This window comes from Centroberyx affinis, unplaced genomic scaffold, assembly GCF_046629955.1.
Source record: "Centroberyx affinis isolate AG114_WGS23_722 - 3 ecotype Tasmania unplaced genomic scaffold, CSIRO-AGI_Caff_v1 ptg009398l_1, whole genome shotgun sequence".
NCBI lineage: Eukaryota > Metazoa > Chordata > Actinopteri > Beryciformes > Berycidae > Centroberyx > Centroberyx affinis.
This window is the reverse complement of record NW_027284513.1, coordinates 176,543-198,287: the sequence shown is the minus strand read 5'-3', so window position 1 is coordinate 198,287 and position 21,745 is coordinate 176,543. Positions and strand designations below refer to the sequence as shown.

Here is a 21,745-nt window from a genome sequence, read left to right as displayed (position 1 = left end):
TAATAGGGGTTTCAATAATATTGTACCATTAAGTAAGTTAAATCGGTTTAATAAAACTAGGTTTGGACTAATAGATTGCTCTGTTATCCATTGCTTTCCTCTGCAGTGTGGCAGACTGTACTAGTTGATTTACACAGCGACGATTGCGTATCCGATGTCGGACTTCCTGGTCAGACCGGGCTTTTTAGGAGGATAAAAATACATTATTTATCAGACTTTACCTTAAACTATTATCCAGTCAGGTCATCGGGTTTCAATATTATTTCGACTGTGTTATTTCGATAGAGAAAATTTGCCCAGACGCTTCATTAGTTAACATTCAAGTTAGCTAGTAAACTAGGCTCCGTAGCCAGCTAGCTAACTGTCCTGCTCCTGTCATGTCCGCCTCGGCCGGCTGTTCCCAGGCGGCCCAGAGCTCGGCCCTCGGCCCCGGCATGTCCATGTTCCGCTGGCTGGAGGTGCTGGAGAAGGAGTTCGACAAGGCCTTTGTGGACGTGGACCTGCTGCTCGGGGAAATAGACCCGGACCAAGCCGACATCACCTACGAGGGGCGGCAGAAGATGACCAGCCTGAGCTCCTGTTTTGCTCAGCTCTGCCACAAAGCCCAGACTGTTTTCCAACTCAACCATAAACTAGAGGTCAGTGTCCTGTTTTAGTTTGGTGTCAGTCTATTCTTACTTGTCAGTAAGCGCCAAAGCTCTCAAGTTAGCGAAATACCAAGTCTGGGATAATGAAGTCAAAAGGTATATCCCGATAATTGCTGTCTGTCTTGTCCAGTGATACCAGACCCGATAGTTCTCTCTAGTATGGAGAAACCGTCACTCCACACACCAATAACACGACCATTTCTGAATTAGGTTCCACTGGTAAATTTGGTATACAACCAACGCACCAAACAACACTTATATTTCAATAAACAATGCTTTATAAATGGTTCTCCTGTTTATTGCTACAGTCTCCTTCCGCCAAAACACCCAAATAGTGCCGTTGGGAGTAACGTTAGTGAGGACTATTTAAAAGTTTAGGTTTTATTGAATTGAAGTGCTGCTTGGCGGATCATATACGGTATGCCGAATTTACTAGAAGACCATGACGATACGTAAAAGGTCTCAGTAGATTTGCCGATAAGCAAAGCAACATCTGTCACAGGCAGTGGTGGAAAGTAACTAAGTACATTTACTCAAGTACTGTACTTAAGTACAATTTTGAGATACTTGTACTTTACTTGAGTATTTCCATTTGATGCTACTTTATACTTCCACTCCACTACATTTCAGAGGGAAATATTGTACTTTCTACTCCACTACATTTATTTGACAGCTTTAGTTACTTTTCAGATGGAGATTTAACACAATGGATAATATAACAAGCTTTTAAAATACAACACATTGTTAAAGATGAAACCAGTGGTTTCCAACCTTTTTGGCTTTTGACATCTTACAAAAAGCAGTGTGTGTGTAGTCTGGGTCACATTTCAGATGTCTATGAGTTGTTAACAGCTCCACCAAATAGTGATTTTTCTCTCTAAACCTCACATGGTTTCATTTCAATAAATGTTCAAATGATCCAATATTTCAGCAAAAATCTAAGATTAGAGAAAAAGTCCAAAAACTGAAAACAGATTTGTGTATCAGAACTTTGTTTTTTCTTCTTTCCTCTCCCATTAATCATCTCACGACCACTCAGATTTATCTAGTGACCCTTTGGAGGGGCCCGACCCCTAGGTTGGGAACCACTGGACTAAACTAGCTAACTGTATATAAAGTAGTTCAAACTAGCTCCACCTCCAGCAGCTACAACAGTAACATGCTGCTTACACACTGATGCTTCTGTATTAATAATCTAATGATGTCATATATAATAAAATATCAGTCAGAAGGACCAAACCACTACTTTTACTTTAATACTTTAACTACATTTTGCTGTATGTACTTTTACTTAAGTAGGATTTTTCATGCAGGACTTTTACTTGTAATGGAGTATTTTTACATTGCTGTATTGGTACTTTTACTTAAGTAAAGGATCAGAGTACTTCTTCCACCACTGGTCAGAGGAATTATAAAGCGCGCATCATGAGGGAAAACACTGGCCTTCAGACAATCTGGCTGTCCTTCATTCAAGTCCCAGACACTCCTGGATAACAACATCCAGGCTGAACCACAGTGTAAATGTCATCCACTCCTGCTGTATTTGCCATTACATCAACACAGTTTCTACAGGCACAACAATATTTGAAATTACAAACAACTTTGTCTCATTTCTGCAACCAGAAATCTCTCTAGGAACAATCCCGGTTTTCACACGGAAATGCATAGTGTTTAAAGTGACACTGAAATGAAAAATGACTTATTTGCCTTTTTAGCACATTCTACCTATCATACCATACACCTATTTGACAATTTATGCCAGAAAAATGACCAAAAAAAATTACTTTCTTGTATTTTTGTATGGAAATCTCATCACTTTTACTTCCTGGATAACAGAAAATCTTTAGTGGTGATGTCATCATGTACCAGGAGGCGACATAAAAAATTCCAACCAATTAACCATCACATTAAGGAGGGAATATGCTCTCAAATCCTGTTTCATTGTGGCTTTAAAGCTGCACTAAGTTTGCACAGTAGGTACCTGTTGAAAAATCTGAACTTCAATACCCAGAAATCCTGTGCAGTGAGGTCAGTAAACGTCACACAGCTCACTCATGTTTCCCAACCGGCCGGTCTGTGATGCTTTATACCAAAGGAAGCCAAAGAGACGAGAGAGGAGAAGATCTAAGTTTGGATTTCACAAGTGACCAGAATTTAATTTGGCCAAATATAACGAATCCACAGCGTCTGAATTAGAAGTGGATGGGATGCTGTTCACTGCTGCAGCCTCAATTTGTGATTTAGACTGCTAAGACAGACAGGTGTATTTTTAGATAAAATTCTAGCCTAGTGCGGCTAAGATTATTGGATGGAGTTTGGCCTGACGTTCTTCACACGTAGAGAATGGAACGCATCTGGGTCATTCCGTGTCAAATCAACCGAATTTCAGCAATTCCGCCGACTCGAACTTTTGATTTTGATCATTTTTCTCCTGGTGGAAGATATACACAAATGATGAAGAAAGCCCAAATCTTAAAAAAAAGGTCTAAAAGCGACACTGAGAAAGATAGCAGCTCCACTGTTTTTCTTTTACAGAGAGGCTTGCAGGTAGACTACAACATTCTGGCAGTTTCAGCACTTGGTTTTGTGATTTGTGATGTGTGATGTGACAAATTCATCTGACTTTGGTACAGAATATGCCATTTTCTGCTCTTGCCTTTGAGTGATTTTCAGTAGAATGTCTACAATTAATTTCCACTTTTAGAAGTTTAAGCCCAAAATACGGGTTTAGTAATGTAGACTTGGGCCAAGCCAATTTTATACTGTTTAGAAAGTTCTTAGAAACTGTCACATTATTTAAATAACCCTTGCATCACAGTATAGCGTATGCAAGACCCTGTAACTTTAATGGGCAGGTTTAGTTTAGTGTGACATTTGTTTACTAGCTGAGCTTTGGTCAGCTAATAGACATTGCTGTTTTATGTTTCTGTTTAAAGCAATATTCCACTTAGTTTTAACATAGGGGTTATTCGGCACTTGACCGCCATGAAAACCAGAATATAAACTACTCACCAAGATCAGATTTTTTTGCTTTGAACGTATACTGACTTGGGAAATACTGGACCCTTCATTAAAACAATAATGGTAGGTAGAATGTAGACGATAATCCTTTAAAACATAACTTTAACCCATAGAATTTTGTTTAAACTTCTACATGGATTCAACCCACTCTGTGACAAAGCTAACTGGTTTCTGCTTTGTTTCTAAACATAATAAAAGCAAGAAATACTAAAAAGGAAAAAAACCAAACACAGATACCACTGAATGGGCAAGGCTCTGATGGTCTTGTCTGCTTGTGATCTTTATCCACAACACTCAGATTTGGGTTGGGTTATCAGTTTTTTCATATCATGATGATCTTCTCCATATTGTATTGTAAAAAATAACGTCCCAACAATTGTAATGCCTTGGTTTTAGCTGCAAAGCACCTCATGAATCCAGCAAGTAACTCACTCGCATATTCATTCATTCACTCACACACAGTTAGCCTTAGTGAGAATCACTGTTTGGTCTGCAATACTGCTGAACTGTGTAGCGGAAACCCTTGTTTCCTTGTTTTCCAAGTGGGCTTATGGTGAAAAAAAAGTCATTACTCAGCTTTTCACATACCCTTAATGCAGGGTCCAGGATGTATCATTTTACATGGTGTGAGTGTGCGCGCGTGTGTGTGCACTAGACAACTGCTAAGATTTAGACTACATTACAAAAGTACATTATTATACTGGTCTAAATTAGACTAGCTAAATAGATACGGATTGTCAGTCACTCTGGATCAGTGTCAGGCTTAATCAAAGTTAGAGAGTTTAGAGAGTATCTAGTGAAGTCAGCAACATCTGACAATGTGGGCAATCTCTTATTTATGTAACAGCCAGGAAGTCCTGCTGTTTGTGTTTGAGTGAGTGAGTGAGCGAGAGAGATGGAGAGGGAGAGAGAATGCTATCTACCTAGCTCCTTATGAATTAGTCTATTGTTATTTTATTATAGCGTAAGTTCTGCCATGTTTTTTTTATTATGCACAAGTCTTGAATTTCCTTATGTTGCCTAAGTCTCGCCTGTATTGACTCCTGTATTTGATGGCTGTAGTGTGTTGGATCTGTTTCTGCCTGACAAATGATTCACTAGACATGCAGTATGCACTCACATGAGAAGAGAGGTAATGACACAGCCACAGTAACCAACACTCTTCTTCATATCACATTCACTGAAGCAATTTATACTGAGATTACTTATCATGACTTTCATCCACGCACATAGTCCTATAATATAGTGTAAACCTTCGATTTTAATTCCCTAGAAATTCCTAGAAAGGAACTGTGAATTTCTTAGGAAGTTTTATAAATATAAGTTGGTTTGTCCCGCCTACATCAACCATCCAATCAGATATATCGGAGAACATCTGTCCGAAATAACTGCTGGTGGATAGGCTTGCCTGCAGACCCCTATGAATTGCCATGCAAATTCAAAAAGTGCCAAAGACTGCGATTCATGAGGGCTGGACACCAGGCAAGAAAAATATGCCACCACACAACAAAATGGGCCCAGAAATGCAATGTACATCACCAGTAGCTGCTTAAAGGCTGAGACACATTACATGAAGCCCAATTTGGCCCAACTATTCATTTCAGTTCATTTTTTGTTGTAAATATCACAGTTATCACAAGGTTTTTGTCCTTGGATCAGTCTCTGTTCATTTGTTTGTTTGTGCGTTAAGTGATATTTCAGAAACCACTCATTACATTTTGAATAAACATGGGGAAATAGGGAGGGAAAGTGTAAATGTACGCCATGTGTGTAAAAAAAACCCAACATTTTCCCATAGGGGGATTTTTAATAATTCATTACATTTTACGACGTTAAGGCACATCAGCTATGAATGAGATGAAATATTTTTTTCATCAGTGTACGGACACTTGTATAAAAGAACTACAACCACAGCCTTGCTAATGCACTGTATGATTGCATCACATCTCTAAAACAAGGGAAAGCAATCCAGATCTACATGCCCTGATTCACCATGCTGAATGCTTTTTTCAGCAAACCCAAAGTATTTGACAAGTCAGTTAATGGATATAGGCTTATATGCCGATCTGAATTTGTAAACGCCCCACTGCAGGAGCTCAGTGCGCTGGAACCAGGGTTGCCAGGTCCATGGATTTCCTGCCAAGTTGCTAGTTTAAAATTCAGTCGAGGGCAAAAAACTAAATGCAGAGGATTTTGAGCTACTTAAAGGCTAAAAATGCTCCAGAACTCCAGCATTTGACATTGGTGTTTCTGACCTGTCATCTCTGTCCTCCCTCTGTTCTCCTTATCCTATCCTCCCATCCTCTATCCATCCACCTCTCCATTCCCAGGCTCAGCTGGTGGACCTGCGTTCAGAGCTGACGGAGGTTCAGGCTGAGCGGGCGGTTGTGGAGAGGGAGGTCCACGACCAGCTTCTGCAGCTTCACGCTCTCCAGCTGCAGCTTCACGCCAAGCAGGGCCAGGCCGAGGACTCCGACTCCATCAAAGACAGACTGGTAGGTGGAGGAGGGGAAGATGCTGACCACAACCTTAAAATGACATGAGATGAAACTTTTTTTTGATCCCCGTGGGGAAATTGGGTCATTGGAGCAACAAATAGTTATAGGATACAGCAAATAAAACATAATATAAATAAGAATAGAGCAAATGAAGGTTATATAAACATACACAACCAATAAATGCAACACTAGAGCATGTGAAGTAGAAATGTACGAATGTATGAAAAAAGTATGGATTATAGCACATGCAAAATAACAGCAGTAGTAGCAGTAGAACTTACTAAGACCAAAATATGACTGAAAAGTATGTACGATATGAGAATGTACAAAAATGAAATGTGCAGTATGAAGTTGAAAAATTCCGGCTTCTCCTTGAGTTGCATTTGAATACATTGTGTTTCATGCCGCTGCCAGCACCCTGGAGTGTTCAGCCTACAGTGTTGTGCGCAGAGCAATTTGGATTGAGACAAGTATTTTAATTCAAATATTGCCTTAAATTGATAGATCCCAGTGATCAGTATTGGTGTGCATGTAATCATACAGAACCACTAACTACACAGCCCGACTCTCTATGTTTCCATGCCGGGACCCTTCTTAACCCCGTTACTGTAACCTGTTTTTGGGTCGACACATGTAAACATCATAACTAGGTTAGAATAACCTGGTAAACTCATACTTTGATTATGAGAAACCTGGTCAAGACACCTGGCTTACAAGCACGCACAGCATTATGGGTACACTATGGGTACATTTTGATGTCAGCAAAAAAACATGGCAGCGAGCAGTACTTACTATGAGTGTTACTATTGAGATCCTCATTTCAATCCCCTGTATTAGTAGGTAAGTAAGCTACTATTAGCAAGTAAGCTGCTATTGCTCAGTCAAAGAGAGAGGGGGATTATTCTGTTAAATGGATTAATCATGACAGCAGGGAGACTCAATCACAGTGCATCAAAGGTTCATGGGAACACATTAACCTGAATAAGACCTTAACCAGAATATGGAATTAATTATTCTGGTATGGAAATCTAGCCAGTGATCTCCAGCTCCAGCTTCATGCCATCACTGGGTAGACTAAGGGAAGTCAACCCAGGATTTGATAGGGTAAATGTGCTCCCTGCTACCGCTTTCCCATCCCCTTCTTCAATTCCTTACTCCTGTTTCAGTACTAATGTGCTTATTATTATTCATATCTTCTGTTCTCATTGAACACTTGGTCTCCTCACCGTCTCTGCTGCCTGGGATTTGAATTCCTCTAATTTTTGACTTCTCTTCTTCCTCCTCTGCCTCTTTTCACCTAAAGCCTGCACCCACAGTAGATGAGATGGTAAGTGTGTCTGTTAGTGTATAGTATGTGTGTGTGTTTCAAGTATGTCAGCCCTGTTGGTGTGTCTGTGTCGCATTGTTTGGGCTCATTCATTTTAAATTGAGAATGAAACATGTAAGACATGAAATAAAAAGATATATCCATTCTGTATTACATCATTAGTCAATATAAAATTGAGGGAGCCCTATATATTTTTTAAAGGGACATTCCACCACAAAAACAACATTCATCTCATTTAACAGCTTAAGATCTGATGTGTCTTGGTGGCTGCACAATGCAAATCCTGTGTTCCCTCTGACACAGTATCTGGATTTGGAAGAGGTTGACATCAAAATGAAATGAAAATTTGACATAGGATACCTTTAACTATTGGAGGGACTTAACACAAAAACATAAGGACAATTTCACCCACTTTATAAATTCTTCAGTTTCATTAGGGCCCGAGCACCGACTTCGGTGCGAAGCCCTATTGTATTGCGTTCGTGGAATTAAAAATTGCGTTTTTGAGGGGCTGAAGGTGCTCAAAAAGTTGCGAAACTTTGCACACGCGTCAGAAGTGGTGAAAAATTATACATTTTATGGGTCTTGCGCATGGGTGTGGCAAAATGGCTCGCTAGCGCCCCCTACAAAATTTCGTCAAAGTAGCCCCCGCCGTACGTTTCCCCTACACGTACGAAATTTGGTAGGCACATGTATCATGTCCAGACTTAAAAAAAAGTCAATTGGTGCCATGCCCTAAACCCAACAGGAAGTCGGCCATTTTGGATTTATTGTAACATTTTTGGCCATTTTGGGCCATTTGCAGGGGTCGTACTTTAACGAACTCCTCCTAGGGGGTTGATCGGATCCACCTCAAACTTGGTCAGCGTGTATAAAAGACCTTAACGATGAAAAGTTGTGCAAAGCTTGAGTTTTTGTCGAACGGCGTGGGCGTGGCGAGGCGCCGAATTTCCATGTTTCGCTACGAAACAGGAAGTTGTTTGGAACTGGACTGTACATGGTCAAATCTGCCCCAAACTTCACATGTTTGACAAGTGTACTGGCCTGAAGACATCTACATGCCAATATTCAGTTAGAGTCATAGCGCCACCTACTGGCAACAGGAAATGATTTATGTTTTATACTTTGCTGTACTCCTCCTAGCAGGTTGACCAGATCCACCTCGAATGTGGTCAGAAAAGCCTTAAGACCTTGATGACGCTTCATTGTGAAAATTGGGAGTTTTTGTCAAACGTTGTTGCCCTGGCGGGGCGGCGAATTTCAATGTTTCGCCATGCAACAGGAAGTTGTGTTAACTTCACTGTACATTGTCCAGTTTGCACCAGATTTCACATGCTGGACAAGAGTCCAGGCCTGAAGACATCTACATGCCAATTAGGAGTCATAGTCATTGCGCCACCTACTGGCAACAGGAAGTAAGCCTTGTGTGACAATCATCATTTGATTTACATGGAATTTTCATGGTGTGGGCCACTCCGACGTGCACTAAGGTGCGATGGCCCGATCATCACTGCTTGCAGCTTTAATTTTGTCTTATATCTCCTGCTTTTATTGGATGTCCTTTTTCACAAACCCAGTTTGCTATCATGAGTTCCTAAAAAGTCACTCTCTCTCTCTATGCAGCCTATGCAAAGTAACTACAGCCTTTTAGCAAATGTATATTAAAATCCCCATAGGGAATCAATATAGCTTTTATGATGGGAGCCAATACTACTTCCATGTGTTGCTTAATTTACTTCCATATGCAGCCCCTGGCATCTTAGAGAATATGCCCAACGAGAGAAAATCTAAATCTAAATGGCAACAAAAATATTAAACCTCAAGCACTAATTAGAGGGTATACATCAAAAATAAACAGAAAAACCTCAATAAACTGACTTAAGATGTTACCATCAACTCCAACAATGGATGCAACTGTTCTACATCATCAAAAAAAAGTTGTAGAGCACTGGGAAGCTTTGAATAACTGTAATCAACTTCTCCATTTTGCACTTGTACCTGTACTAGTACTTAGTAGAAGTAGTTTTCTTTCTCTGCAAGTTTATTTAGGTTTAACATAGCCGCTCATGTTGCTTGTTGTGCTGTGTGCGTGTGCGTGTGCGTGTGCGTGTGTGTGTGTGTGTGTGTTAGGAGCAGGAGCTGGAGGCCAGTAAGAAGGAGAAGGTAGCAGAGGTGAGGCTGGAGGCGGAGGTGAGGCTGTACAAGAAGGAGAACGAGGCCCTCCGCAGGCACATGGCGGTGCTGCAGGCCGAGGTGTACGGCGCCAGACTGGCCGCCAAATACCTGGACAAGGAGCTGGCCGGCAGGTAAGAGCTGACCACACCCAGAGGTTAGAGAGGAGGGCCGGGTACCAGGAGGTCGCTGGTTCCAATCCTCCAGCTGGCTGAGAAAATATAAATGGGGAAAGTGAATGATGATAGTGAATGATCGCACGGAATATCGTAATAAAAAGTATAGGCAGGCAGGATCTTATTTTTGTTTATTGCCCATTCCGAAGATCACCTACATGTTTGTCCATTGGAAACACTGAAGAACCCACGCAACGCTCTTTCTCTTTGTGTCTTTTATTCCCGTTACTGTAAATGAGAAGCTTTTTTATGTACTTGTACTTTTAAAGTAGCCTATTTTTTAAAGTCTGTAATTTTACTTTGACTTAACTAAGTTTTTGCTGAAGTATTGTACTTTTTAAATATACGTTTTAAATCACATCCATACAGAGTGCACATTTTGTGGCTCAGTGAACGATCAGTCAGCAAAGAGAAGAGTAATCTGGCTTTACTTTTTTTGTGCAAAAATAATTAGTTTAAATTCCAATAAACGTCAGAAACTGTGGACCAGTACCTAGCAACAGTCGCCTCCTTGCAGTCAACAGAGTGCCAGTGCCAACGAGAAAAAAAAAACATTGGCATTGATAAACTTGAATTGAAAATAGTATTTATTGGCATTGAAAAAAATCTTGGCATTGAAAAAAATCGTATTGAAAAATTAAACATTGGCTTCACAAAAACAGATGCTCAGTGCTCATTCACAATCTTTTTTTTTCACAGTTTTTTTTTTATTCTAATGATTGTTCTGTCACTCTTTTGGAGTGACAGAGGTGTTTTCAGGGGAGGTGTGGAGGAGTGTGATTTGCATATAATTCCATCCACCCAGAGGCCGTCAGAGACCAGATAATGTATTACATAGCCTACTAACAAAGCCATAAATTCTGTGATGCTAATCAGTAGGCTATGTATGTACTCAGTGTTGGGCGTAAAGCGTTACATAGTAACGCATTACAGAGTTACAACGCGTTACTCCTAATGCAATTAGTAATCAGAATACAGAGTATTTTTGTTGTAATTAGTAACTTAACGCATTCGTTTTGCAATTTATGTAATCAGTTGTTAGTTACTTTCTCAAACTTACATTTAGCTACTTTTATTTTTCTTTCAAATGGTTAAATGTTTAGTTAGTGCAAATAAAGTAGTAGGCAGTGCACAGTGGAGGCATGTGGGACTCGCTTTCAGAATGAACACAACAATAAACTGCAGAACTTGGAAATATTTGCATTACTTTGAACTGATCGAAGAGAAGGATAAGAACATTATTGTTAACTGTAAGTTTAGCTTTCACTGTCATACCTAAGATTTGAATTGAAAGCGCGTGTGAGCGCAGTCTGCCGTTTATTTTGAGACCAGACCAGATCAGTTAAGGCTTCCTCTGCAATCTGACTATTTACTGTGGAACCAGGTAACTGAAAGCTATTTTAATGTTTTATTTAGATAACAGTAGAGTGTTACTTAGTGATGATTTATATTCAATGATAGTGATGACATAAGCAGAAGACGTATTTTAAAGGCATGATTTTAAGTGGGTAACGTGAAAGTACTCTTAACGCGTTACTTTTAATAAAGACTAACTTAGTAACGTAACTAGTTACTATTTAGGGCAAGTAACTAAGTAAACTAATTAGTTAGTTTCAAAAGTAACTTTTTCCAACACTGTATGTACTGCATACAGACTGCATACTGTACACTCAAGTGATGATTCAGTAGGCCTGTATACTGTCACCAGCAGACTGGTCAGATTGCACTATAAAGTTACTGAAGCAGGATATCACATGAACAGGCCACACCATAGAACAACAGATGAAAATCAATATTTGCCTACATTTGCCATTTATATAATATACTATATGACGCTAATATATAATTTAGATTTTTATAAATGATTTATAATTCTTTAAGCCTATATTTTGGCTACATTTGGCTACACACTAGACCCTATAGGAATAATATAGTGACACCAGGATATAAAAAAACATTCCATAAAATATGATTAGGACACCATAAACTCACTATTGAGTTTTTGTTGTGGTTACTTTCAGTTCCTGGTTAAATATTTGTCTTCTTTTACACACTGCTGTTACACATTTTCCTGCGCCGTTATTCATTCGCTGACAAAACAAATCACCTGGCCCAACACTCCAATCCAACACTCTGATTGGCCGTTGGTTTCTCTTCCAGAGTGCAGCAGATCCAGCTATTGGGCCGCGACATGAAAGGGCCCGCTCATGACAAGCTGTGGAACCAGTTGGAGGCAGAGATCCACCTCCACCGACACAAGACAGTCATCCGAGCCTGCAGGGGGCGTAATGATCCAAAGAAACCTCTACCCTCCCCTGTGGGGCATGTGAGTGTTGGCCACTCATTTAAACTATTTGAATTTTTTTTTGTTTTTTTTGTAAGTTTACTTTTTGGCCGTTTTGCCTTCATTAGACAGTTCCAAGTAGAGAGAGACAGGAAAGATTGGGAGAGAGAGGGATGACTTTTTAACCTTTATTGTCCCTTCCAGAGTTAAATGTTTGAGTAACTCATCATTCTTCTCTTTGACTGATCTCAGGACCCAGACATGCTGAAGAAAACCCAGGGAGTAGGCCCTATCAGAAAGGTGGTGCTAGCCAAAGAAGATCATGAGGGACTGGGCATCTCCATCACGGTAAGTCAGAGTCATAGGATTATTGTTAGCTTTCTTTTATAAATCTTTTTTCTGCATTTTGTGGTGTTGCAGCCTTAATTCAGAATGGGTTACATTGAGTTGTTTGTCAAGAATCTACACAAAATACCCCATGAGAACAAAGGGAAATCAAGTTTTTGGAATTTTTTGCAAATTTATTGAAAATGAAATACATAAATATCTAATTTACATAAATATTCAACCCCTGTGTCAGTATTTTATAGAAGCACCTTTGCCAGCAACTCCAGCTTCTAGCCTATGAATTTGTTCATATAGCTTTAATGTTTATTATCAATAGGCTTAAAAAGGTCTGTAACTACTTAAAGTGACTTTGCAAAAAGAATTCAAGTTTCTAAGTAGAAATTTCTTCAGCACATCTGCCCTCATCTCTGTTTCCAGCCACACGTAGATTTTAATTGTACCAAAGAGCAAATTCAAGACAAAAAAAAAATTGTGGAAATGTTTGTAAGTACACTTACAATCAAATTCTGCACACACGTTTCGTAAATGAGGCCCAATGACTCAAAACATTTCAGCTTTTTATTTTTAATTGATATGTATTATACTATAGACTACTTTGACATAGGTTAGGTTATTGCTGGTAGATCAGTGACAAAAATCCTAATTTAATCTATTTTGAATTCAAGCCGTAACAGCACAAACGAGGAAAAAGTCAAGGGGGTCTAATACTTCCTGAAAGCATTATATGTTAAAGTTACTGTAAGTAAGTTCAGGAGGAAAGAGCATAAACTTCAAACAGAAATTCAAACCAACACAAGGAATGACATGCCTCCCACTGACACCTTCTGCCTGTGTGTGTGTGTGTGTGTGTGTGTGTGTGTGTGTGTGTGTGTGTGTGTGTGTGTGTGTGTGTGTGTGTATGTTGTCTCGTCAGGGTGGGAAGGAGCATGGCGTTCCCATCCTGATCTCAGAGATCCATCCCAGCCAGCCGGCAGAGCGATGTGGAGGTTTGCATGTCGGAGACGCCATCCTGGCTGTCAACAGCATCAACCTGCGAGACGCCAAACACAAGGAGGCCGTCACCATCCTGTCCCAGCAGGTAACGCACACACACACACACACACACACACACACGCACATACATCAGTCGGTTTCCTGCCGTTTCTCTCTAATTGCTTGTTCGGGGTGTGTATGTCTGTGTGTGTGTGTGTGTGTGTGTGTGTGTGTGTGTGTGTCAGCGAGGACAGATAGAGTTTGAGGTGGTGTATGTGGCTCCAGAGGTGGACAGCGATGACGAGAACGTGGAGTATGAGGACGACAACGGCCATCGCTACAGACTCTACCTGGATGAACTGGAGGATGGGAGCACAGCGCCACCTAGCAACAACTCGGCATCACTGCAGGGTAAAACAAAAGTCCCACTCAAACACTTGTCAGTAATTTTGATGAGCTGTCTACCTTGACACGAGGCGGAGTTAACCGGCATCTGTAAAGCCTCCACAGCACAACGTCCCAACATCATTGAAAAGCCAATTTCAGACAACTGGGGGATTTAGGCATGAACACACAGCTATTTTTCCTATTGACCCAGAGTCAGACAAACTCTTGGATGCCGTTTTTATGTCTCTGTATGCAGTTTGAAAGAATGGGAACAGTTAGCTTAGCTCAGTTCCTGGAAGTCTATGGGATCCTTCCTCAAAATCCAACATGATTAGCCTGTGGTCATTTTGTGTCACAAATACCGATGGCTATGTCACTAGCTTAATTTGAAAGTTTTGAGTTTACAAAACTGCACTTCCACAAGAGGAGAGCAGAGGCAGAACCTAAGCATACATTCAAGACTGGGAACTGGGAACTGGAAAACTTCCCACTTGGAATTTCCTACTTCCTACTTGGAAGTGTTATATTGGTGGGAACTGTTTGGAATTGGAGGGCTGTTCAAATGGATTTTTCTTATACGAAAGTGGGAAGGTTCCCAGTTCCCAGTTGTCTGAATGTACCGTAAAAGAAGTCTGACCGGGAATGAGAAGGTTGATATAATCTCATTTCTTTATTATTAGTCGAATTAATGACTGTATAAATACGTGAAGTACAATTTATAGCTTTGCTAGACCAGCCATCCATCTTCTGAGAGGTTAAAAAATCTATTTCCCTACTTATGAGAGGAGCTGCTAATTGATCCCCTAAACTTCCAGCAATTGAGCTAAGCTAACTGTTCCTATTTCTTCAAACTGCATGCAGACATCAAAAAGGTATCCACGAGTTTGCCTGACTCTGGGTTAGTAGAAAAAATAGCCCAATTCCCCCCAAAAAAACTATCCCTTTAAATGATCTAAATTTAAAAAGTATTACAATTTGTTAAATACAGTTATTAGAGGTCTTCATTTTTCACCATGTAATGACATTTATTTTTATGAAGTTAAATTTTGATTTAAATATGAAGTTAGATCGTGATATTGACATTCTTTACAGTCTGATTAGCAACTTGAGACGCGCAAATGGAGTTGGAGTTGAGAGACGACGTCTACGACCAAATTGTTTCAATTTTTTTTAGGTCCAGACGTCATTTCGGCTAATCTCTATAAACAGATATCTGCATATGAGACGTTGTCTCTCAACTCCAACTCCATTCTCGCATCCCAAGTTGCTAATCGGACTGTAAACAATGACCGGTGCACAGAAGAGGAAGTCTTGGCCCGGATGTCCGCTGGCTCCACCAGAAACCCCGAAATATTGGCCATCGTTGCTAATCGGACTGTAAACAACTGATCTTGTGGCAATGTGCTGCAAATTAGGCTTGGGCTGATATTCAATATTATCAAATATTGCAAATATCACAATATTTCCTGTGATATTGATTAGCATTATTATTATTATTATTATTAATAGCCTAGAAATTTGATGTAATTTGGAAGAAATAAAATACAATACCCCCTCAAAAAAAACCTGGCTAAAAACGCAAAGAAAAGAAAAAACGACCCACCCCCTGCGATAATATCGTATATGGCAATATTTTGGCGCGACAGTATCGTGATATTCAATATTGGATATCGCCCAACCCTACTGCAAACTGTTTATATTACAAAGGCTGTGGTTATGGAGGATGTTTGTTTGATGTAGAATACATCATTACAGAAGATACATCTGAACTTGTGTCTGTCCCGCAGCTCTGGAGAAGATGTCAGTCAGTGATGGACCAGAGAACGGAGATACCGGGATTTCCAGTGAGACCCCCTCAGAGGAAACCCCATCCAAGGCTGCTGAGACAGACAGCTCCTCCTAGAGGCTCGGAGCGGAGCTAACCCTCAGAATGGAGAGATTACAGGAGGAGATCCCTCTCAAAAAATATATTTAAAGATTTCCATGAGAAGAGAAGGAACAAAGGAAAATGGGAGGAGGCGTTCGGTTTTCCTTTTTCCCTCCTGGTGGACTGGGGCGGTGGGGGTTTTGGGGCGTAGCTTAGGGATGTGGATGTGATTTGAGCTAAAAGTACCTAGTTTGGGAGAAAGCAGTGCTGTAAAACAGGAAGAGGAAGCGGAAGGACCGAACTACATGTGTGGATTTTTTTTGTAACATACTTCTAAAGATTGTTATTGAGAGACTGATCTGAATCTACAGGACGGCTATATGAATGATGTCAGAAAATGGCAGACGAAAGCAGCTGTCAAGAAACACAATGTCATCAGGGAGGAAGAGGCCACTGATTGGTGAAATGTGATATGGGGGCGGGCTTTTGGAGAGACTGTTTAAGAGTGTGGGTTTTCCTCTGTTTGTATAGTTAATGATCTGATCTTTTCTTCACTAAACTAAAGACTACACTTCCCTACAGGGACGCCGGGAGGGGCTATCTAGTGATATCTATGCCAACAACGGAACATTTTTATCTGAATTGAGAGGATGTTTTCCTTAACTTTGTGTGAGTGCAGAAGGATAATTCAAAGCTCCTCGTGTGCCATTTGGTAGAACATTTTCAGTTTCCAGTGCACATACCCAGAGGTCATTGTCCATTCTATCGATTCTTCAACAGGATGTTACGGTCATCACAAAGCTGGAAAAGTGAGCGAGTAAACCTAAACGTCTTTGGAGATGTCCACAGTGAAAAGTGAAAATATTCTACCAAAATTTCAATCTGGCTTTAAAGACTGCAATTCATCCAGGCTCAACCAGTCGATCCCTTTTTGAGCTAAAGAAGTTACCCACATTATCCAGATATTCCGTACTTTGAGTCAGACTGGTTCCTCATACCGTTAACCGAGCGACAATCTCATTGATATGGAAGCATAATGCATTCACTTGAGAAAAAAAAATTTGCCCTGTTTTTCTGAATTAACGAGATAATTATCTCAGAAAAACAGAGCAGAATTTTTTTTTATTTTTTTTTTTTAAATGCTCTGTTTTTCTGGAAAAAAAAATTCTGCTATCTCGTTAATTCAGAAAAACAGCATTTAAAAAAAAAAAAAGATAATTATCTCAGAAAAACAGAGCAGAATTATTTTTTTCCATGAAAACTTTTCTCAGAATTCTGAGATAATTATCTCGTTAATTCAGAAAAACAGCATTTAAAAAAAAAAAAAAAAAAAAAAAAAATTCTGCTCTGTTTTTCTGAGATGATTACCTTGTTAATTCAGAAAAACAGGGCAAATCTTTTTTTCTCAAGTGAATGCATTACGCTTCCGTGCATTAATATTCTTCTTTTTCTGTCATCTTTAATGCTTGTTTTCTATTGATGGTACTGAACGCTGTCTGTGTCCAAACCAGCTTTAATCCGGCTTTGGTTCCACTTTATGAAGGGGGAATATTCAGACATGTTGGAGTAGTCGTCAGTGTTATGCGCAAATGACAGCCACCTTCATCTGATGTTTGTAAAGACAGAAGGAAAGTATTTCTCCCGGATTTGACCCCCCGCTGTTACCCTGGTGTTAAAGTGAAAGTTCACGCGTCCGGCGTATGTTTCTTGAATCTGTGAATATATTCCAGTTCCTGTTTAGGCCATATCTCCTTTGCCAAGCTGATGGATTCATTACTCATGTCATGCTAAAGCCCATGCCATATTTTGGTAAAATTCCTGCCCATTATTTAATACTAAGCAGCCCTTTATTAGGTTCCTGTGTTTTCACTGTTGTTTTCTATATGTAATGAATTGACGCTGTAGTCTTACATTCTGTATGCAACCAGATTTGTCATTTATAATTGTGCCATGGAATTAATAATATTATTGATATTGCTTGCTGATGACGTTTAATTCATGTAGCTATTTTGACCGATCCTCTTTCCAAACATGGGCCCCTAAACATTGTGATATTAATGATATTAAATAGATGAGAACAGAGAAAATACAAGGATGTGTAAAGAGAGGCCTATTGTCACAGACACTGTACTAACTAATGCTCAGTTGCCAGAAATTAAAAATGGTGCAATATTTGTATTTATTTTTGACACCTTTCCTAAATGACATATCTTTATTTGTATCATTCTTTCTGATCTTAGCTTGTAGTGTCATTTTTGTCCATCACTGCAGTCAATACAGTTTGTTTACCAATTCATACCAAAAGATAGCTAATGGTTTCTACCAGATTCAAGGTTTGTATTTGTGATCCTTTTTAAAAAAAAAAGTATTTTCTGAGACTGTGCTTGCCTGACCCAGCCAATCTAATGAAATATGTATACTAGCTGCCTCCTCAGGCCTCAGAGCTTCAGTAAGACCAAGGTGAGCTGAAAGCATCTCAGCACTACCATCAACGCTGTTACATTGGCTTATAATGGAAGAAAGATGTTCTCACTGCTTTTAGGATACTCTGGCCTGGTTTTTGCCTCTGCAGAACCAAATGATATATAGTGTATAAATGCAAACGTAGGAAAGAATCTAAAAAAAAAAGTATAAGTGATGTTGACTTTTTCAAATGGTTATTTAGTATTACAAGTGATGTTAACTTCTTTTAGGCAGTTCAGCTGCATCTCACATCCTTCCATCTATACGCACTAAAGAGAAGATTAGACAAGGTCTGCAAATATATGACAGTAAAGTGCTATATAAGTGGAAATGAAAGATCTATTTTAAAATAACTGAATTTGCTTGGATTGTGACTGTCACAAAGAAGTTGTGGTTACTAAACATGGGATCGTCCATGTATCAGAGCGATGGCAGAGTTAAAGGAAATCCACTCTAAAACACTTTCACACTGTGGAGAAAAACCTTTGTGTATTTTTCTTCTGGCCAAACATAGATGGTGAGACGTCAGTGCAGCTACAATGGAGTTTGGTAGTATAAAATGTTTCAAGGGCAATTCTGGTGACTATTTATGTTGCGTTCGCTGTCATATATTACAAAAACACTTCCGCAGTTTCTGTAGTAGACGTCCCTATTCTTCCAAGTCCATGAGGACATTGTAATGATCTGACTGTCTGTAGTTTAAAGTGTATGATCTCACAACTCTCTTTCCTGGTCTTGTGTCCAATTTATTTGGTGGTGATTGTAGGGAAGACATCCCAATGAACCCAGATAGATCCTGACACATAGCTCCAGTATTTAACCTAATACTAACAGACACTGGCACTGCATGTCATGCTGTACATTGACTATATCTACCAATAAACACCTTATGTCACCACCGCTTGCTGCCAGTGGTCTGGCTCAAAGGAACGAAAGCTAGTCAGTTAGTACACCGTCGATCCCTGACCTTACCGTGTTCATGTGTTGGTTTCCTTACCTGCCTTTTGTTATTCTGTTTCTCCGATGCTTTGTTTTTGTCCTAGGTTTCTGAACTCTTGGAAAGATTTGATATAAATGACGTACATCTCTGTAGTTAATGTATTCAAGTTATAGGGTTTATTCAATCTTTGAATAAAGTTTGTTTCCAATTGTGTTTAGTTGTGATCCTTTGTGCTCTTAGATGCATTTTCACTGTCATGAAACACATCTTAGAGTTGAGGAAATACAGAATTATACTGAAGTTGAATCCCAGAGTGGATTGAATCCCCAAGGTGGTGTATTGTATGGAGTTAGTCTCATAATGAAATTAATGCAGAAAAAAAGATGTATAGATGCAGATGACAAGATTTACAAATGTCTATTGTGTCTAATGAATAAGCAAGGATAACCGTAAATGTATTTTCCCATGCACAGACAACTCTCAACAACTTTTAACTACTTAGGACAGTGATTCTCAACCTTTTTCATATCAACGACCCCTAATTTAGTCCACATTAGGGCCACGGACCCCCATTTGATGACATTTTGTCTCTCGGACCCAAATCTGAGAATATTTTTATTGTTAGAAATGATTTTGTCCAGAATCCCATGACTACCTGTATTGTAGGTAGAGAGATAACAGTGAAACTATGATCAAAACAGTCATTCTTCTACATTCTCTAATTGTGTTAACTTCTTCTAAATGAAATAATGGTGATGGTTAATAATTTATCAATTTGCTGGGGATCCCCTGGAGCCCCCTCAAGGACCCCTGGTGGTCCCCGGACCCCACTTTGAGAACCACTGACTTAGGAGATCTGAGGAAACACGGTTTAAAAGGTTAAGAGATGCATTGTTGAAACAAGTCCAGATCCTGTACAGGCCCGCGGCGCGTGTGTCGAATTCCACTTGCTGCGGCCACACTGATCCGTCGGAAAACGGACAGAATTATTGACGGATAGATTTCTGTCCATTGGGCTGTTTTGGAATGTCAACATGGTAGGAGAGGCAGACATAGACACCCCTTTTCCACCAAATTAGCTCTGGTTCTTGAACCGGTTCCGTTCAGGATTCTTGGAACCTTGGTGCTATCTAGCGAACCAGCCCGTGTTTCCACCAGATTTGAGCAGAACCATTGTAATCAAGGATCAACGGAGGGCGTTGCACAATGCACACCGAAGTAAACAGTAGTAGCAAGATGGCGGATCACATTGATTACCTGCGAGCTTTTGTTCTGTTATTATACCTGTAGAATATGACACGCCCACTGCTGTCGTCATGGTTCGCACTTGAAAACCTGCTATTTTTTGGTTCCAGCTGGGAACCAACTTTTTGGGTTCCGAACTAATTTATTTTTGGTCAAAATGCTCCAAACGGTTCAAAATTAGGTGCGCCAACCGGAACGGAACCCGTTCCATGTTGGTGGAAAAGGGGTAACAGTAGCCTAGCTTTGCTCATAACTGTGCTACTTCATAGAAAAAAAGAAGAAACAGACCATACAGTATAAATTAAATGAGAAACTGTCTTGGAAAACCTACAGTCATCCCAACATTATGCCAGGTTTCTCTGTTTTATCTTTGTTTTGGTTGTATCGTTGCATCTGTGATCGCCACTGTTCTTTCCAAAACAAACGTAGGAATGCCTCTGATTGTCGACACATGGTGACGAATCCGTCTGTCCAGAAAAAGTTGGAACTGGGTTGAACTTTCTGCCCATCAAAACGGATGGAAATCTGACGGAGACGGACGCATCATCAGCCCTGTCCGGACAACAGACAGCTCTTACTGAAAATCAACTGAAATGAACGGAGACAGAGACAGACACAGACACAGGAGACAGACACAGCGGATCAGTGTCGCCACGGCTAATGTAACCTGTCGTTAAAGTTTGTAAATTAACGGCGGAGAGTGTGGCTCAGTGTGTGGGAGCATTTAGCCCATAGACAAGAGGCCAACTCTTAGTCAAAGACGGCCTCTAGAGGCCATCTCACGAGGCGCATCATCTAACGAAGCGACAGGTGACTGACTGACTGCCTGACCTGAATTTAGCTCCTGATGCCCTTGGCAAATTACTTGGTTAAGGTGAATCTTCAGAGTTCCAAAAAGACCTACAGTATATTTACACCATCATTTAGTGCAAATCTTAACTACAGCTGATTGATTTGCAACAAATAATGGTGTATAGGTTTTTCTATTCACAGTGATTGCTTGGCTGTTTTTGTTTTGGAACTCTAAAGAACAGGTCCCCATTGACTTCAGTTGTTTTGGAGAAGGCTGCTACCAAGTTGTGCTGGCAATATGGACTAACAAATTTCACCTGTGTTTCATTTGGCATGAGGGTGAGTAGATGATGACAGAATTTTCATTTTTGGGTGAACTATTCCTTTAAAGAGTAACTAGGTTTAGTCTGAGAAAAAAAATCATACATGCAAATATTTTTGATTACACTAAAACAATTAAACGATATGTTCATCAAAAAAACCTCCTTAGCAACTGTAAATGCTGCGCACTTTCTTCATGTGAACAGTCCGTTTTTCCGGCCGTTCCTCAGCGACGCTCTGCCTCTTGCAGGACTTCTCGATCGGGTGGATGAGATGTGTCACAAG

General features: G+C 40.0%; 1 protein-coding gene across 2 annotated transcripts; it reads left to right on the top strand.

Moving 5' to 3' along the window:
* Positions 1-148: 148 nt before the first annotated feature.
* gopc (golgi-associated PDZ and coiled-coil motif containing) lies at positions 149-19,271 on the top strand. Of its 2 annotated transcripts, XM_071514614.1 has the most exons (9): positions 149-638; positions 5,999-6,163; positions 7,470-7,493; positions 9,624-9,799; positions 12,002-12,167; positions 12,378-12,473; positions 13,387-13,551; positions 13,691-13,856; positions 15,620-19,271. In XM_071514614.1, exons 1-9 carry the CDS (start codon positions 378-380, stop codon positions 15,733-15,735), a joined length of 1,335 nt encoding a protein of 444 aa, XP_071370715.1. In that variant the 5' UTR covers positions 149-377; the 3' UTR covers positions 15,736-19,271. The 2 variants fall into 2 exon arrangements, with proteins under 2 accessions (XP_071370715.1, XP_071370716.1); XM_071514615.1 differs by lacking the exon at positions 7,470-7,493.
* Positions 19,272-21,745: the final 2,474 nt, after the last annotated feature.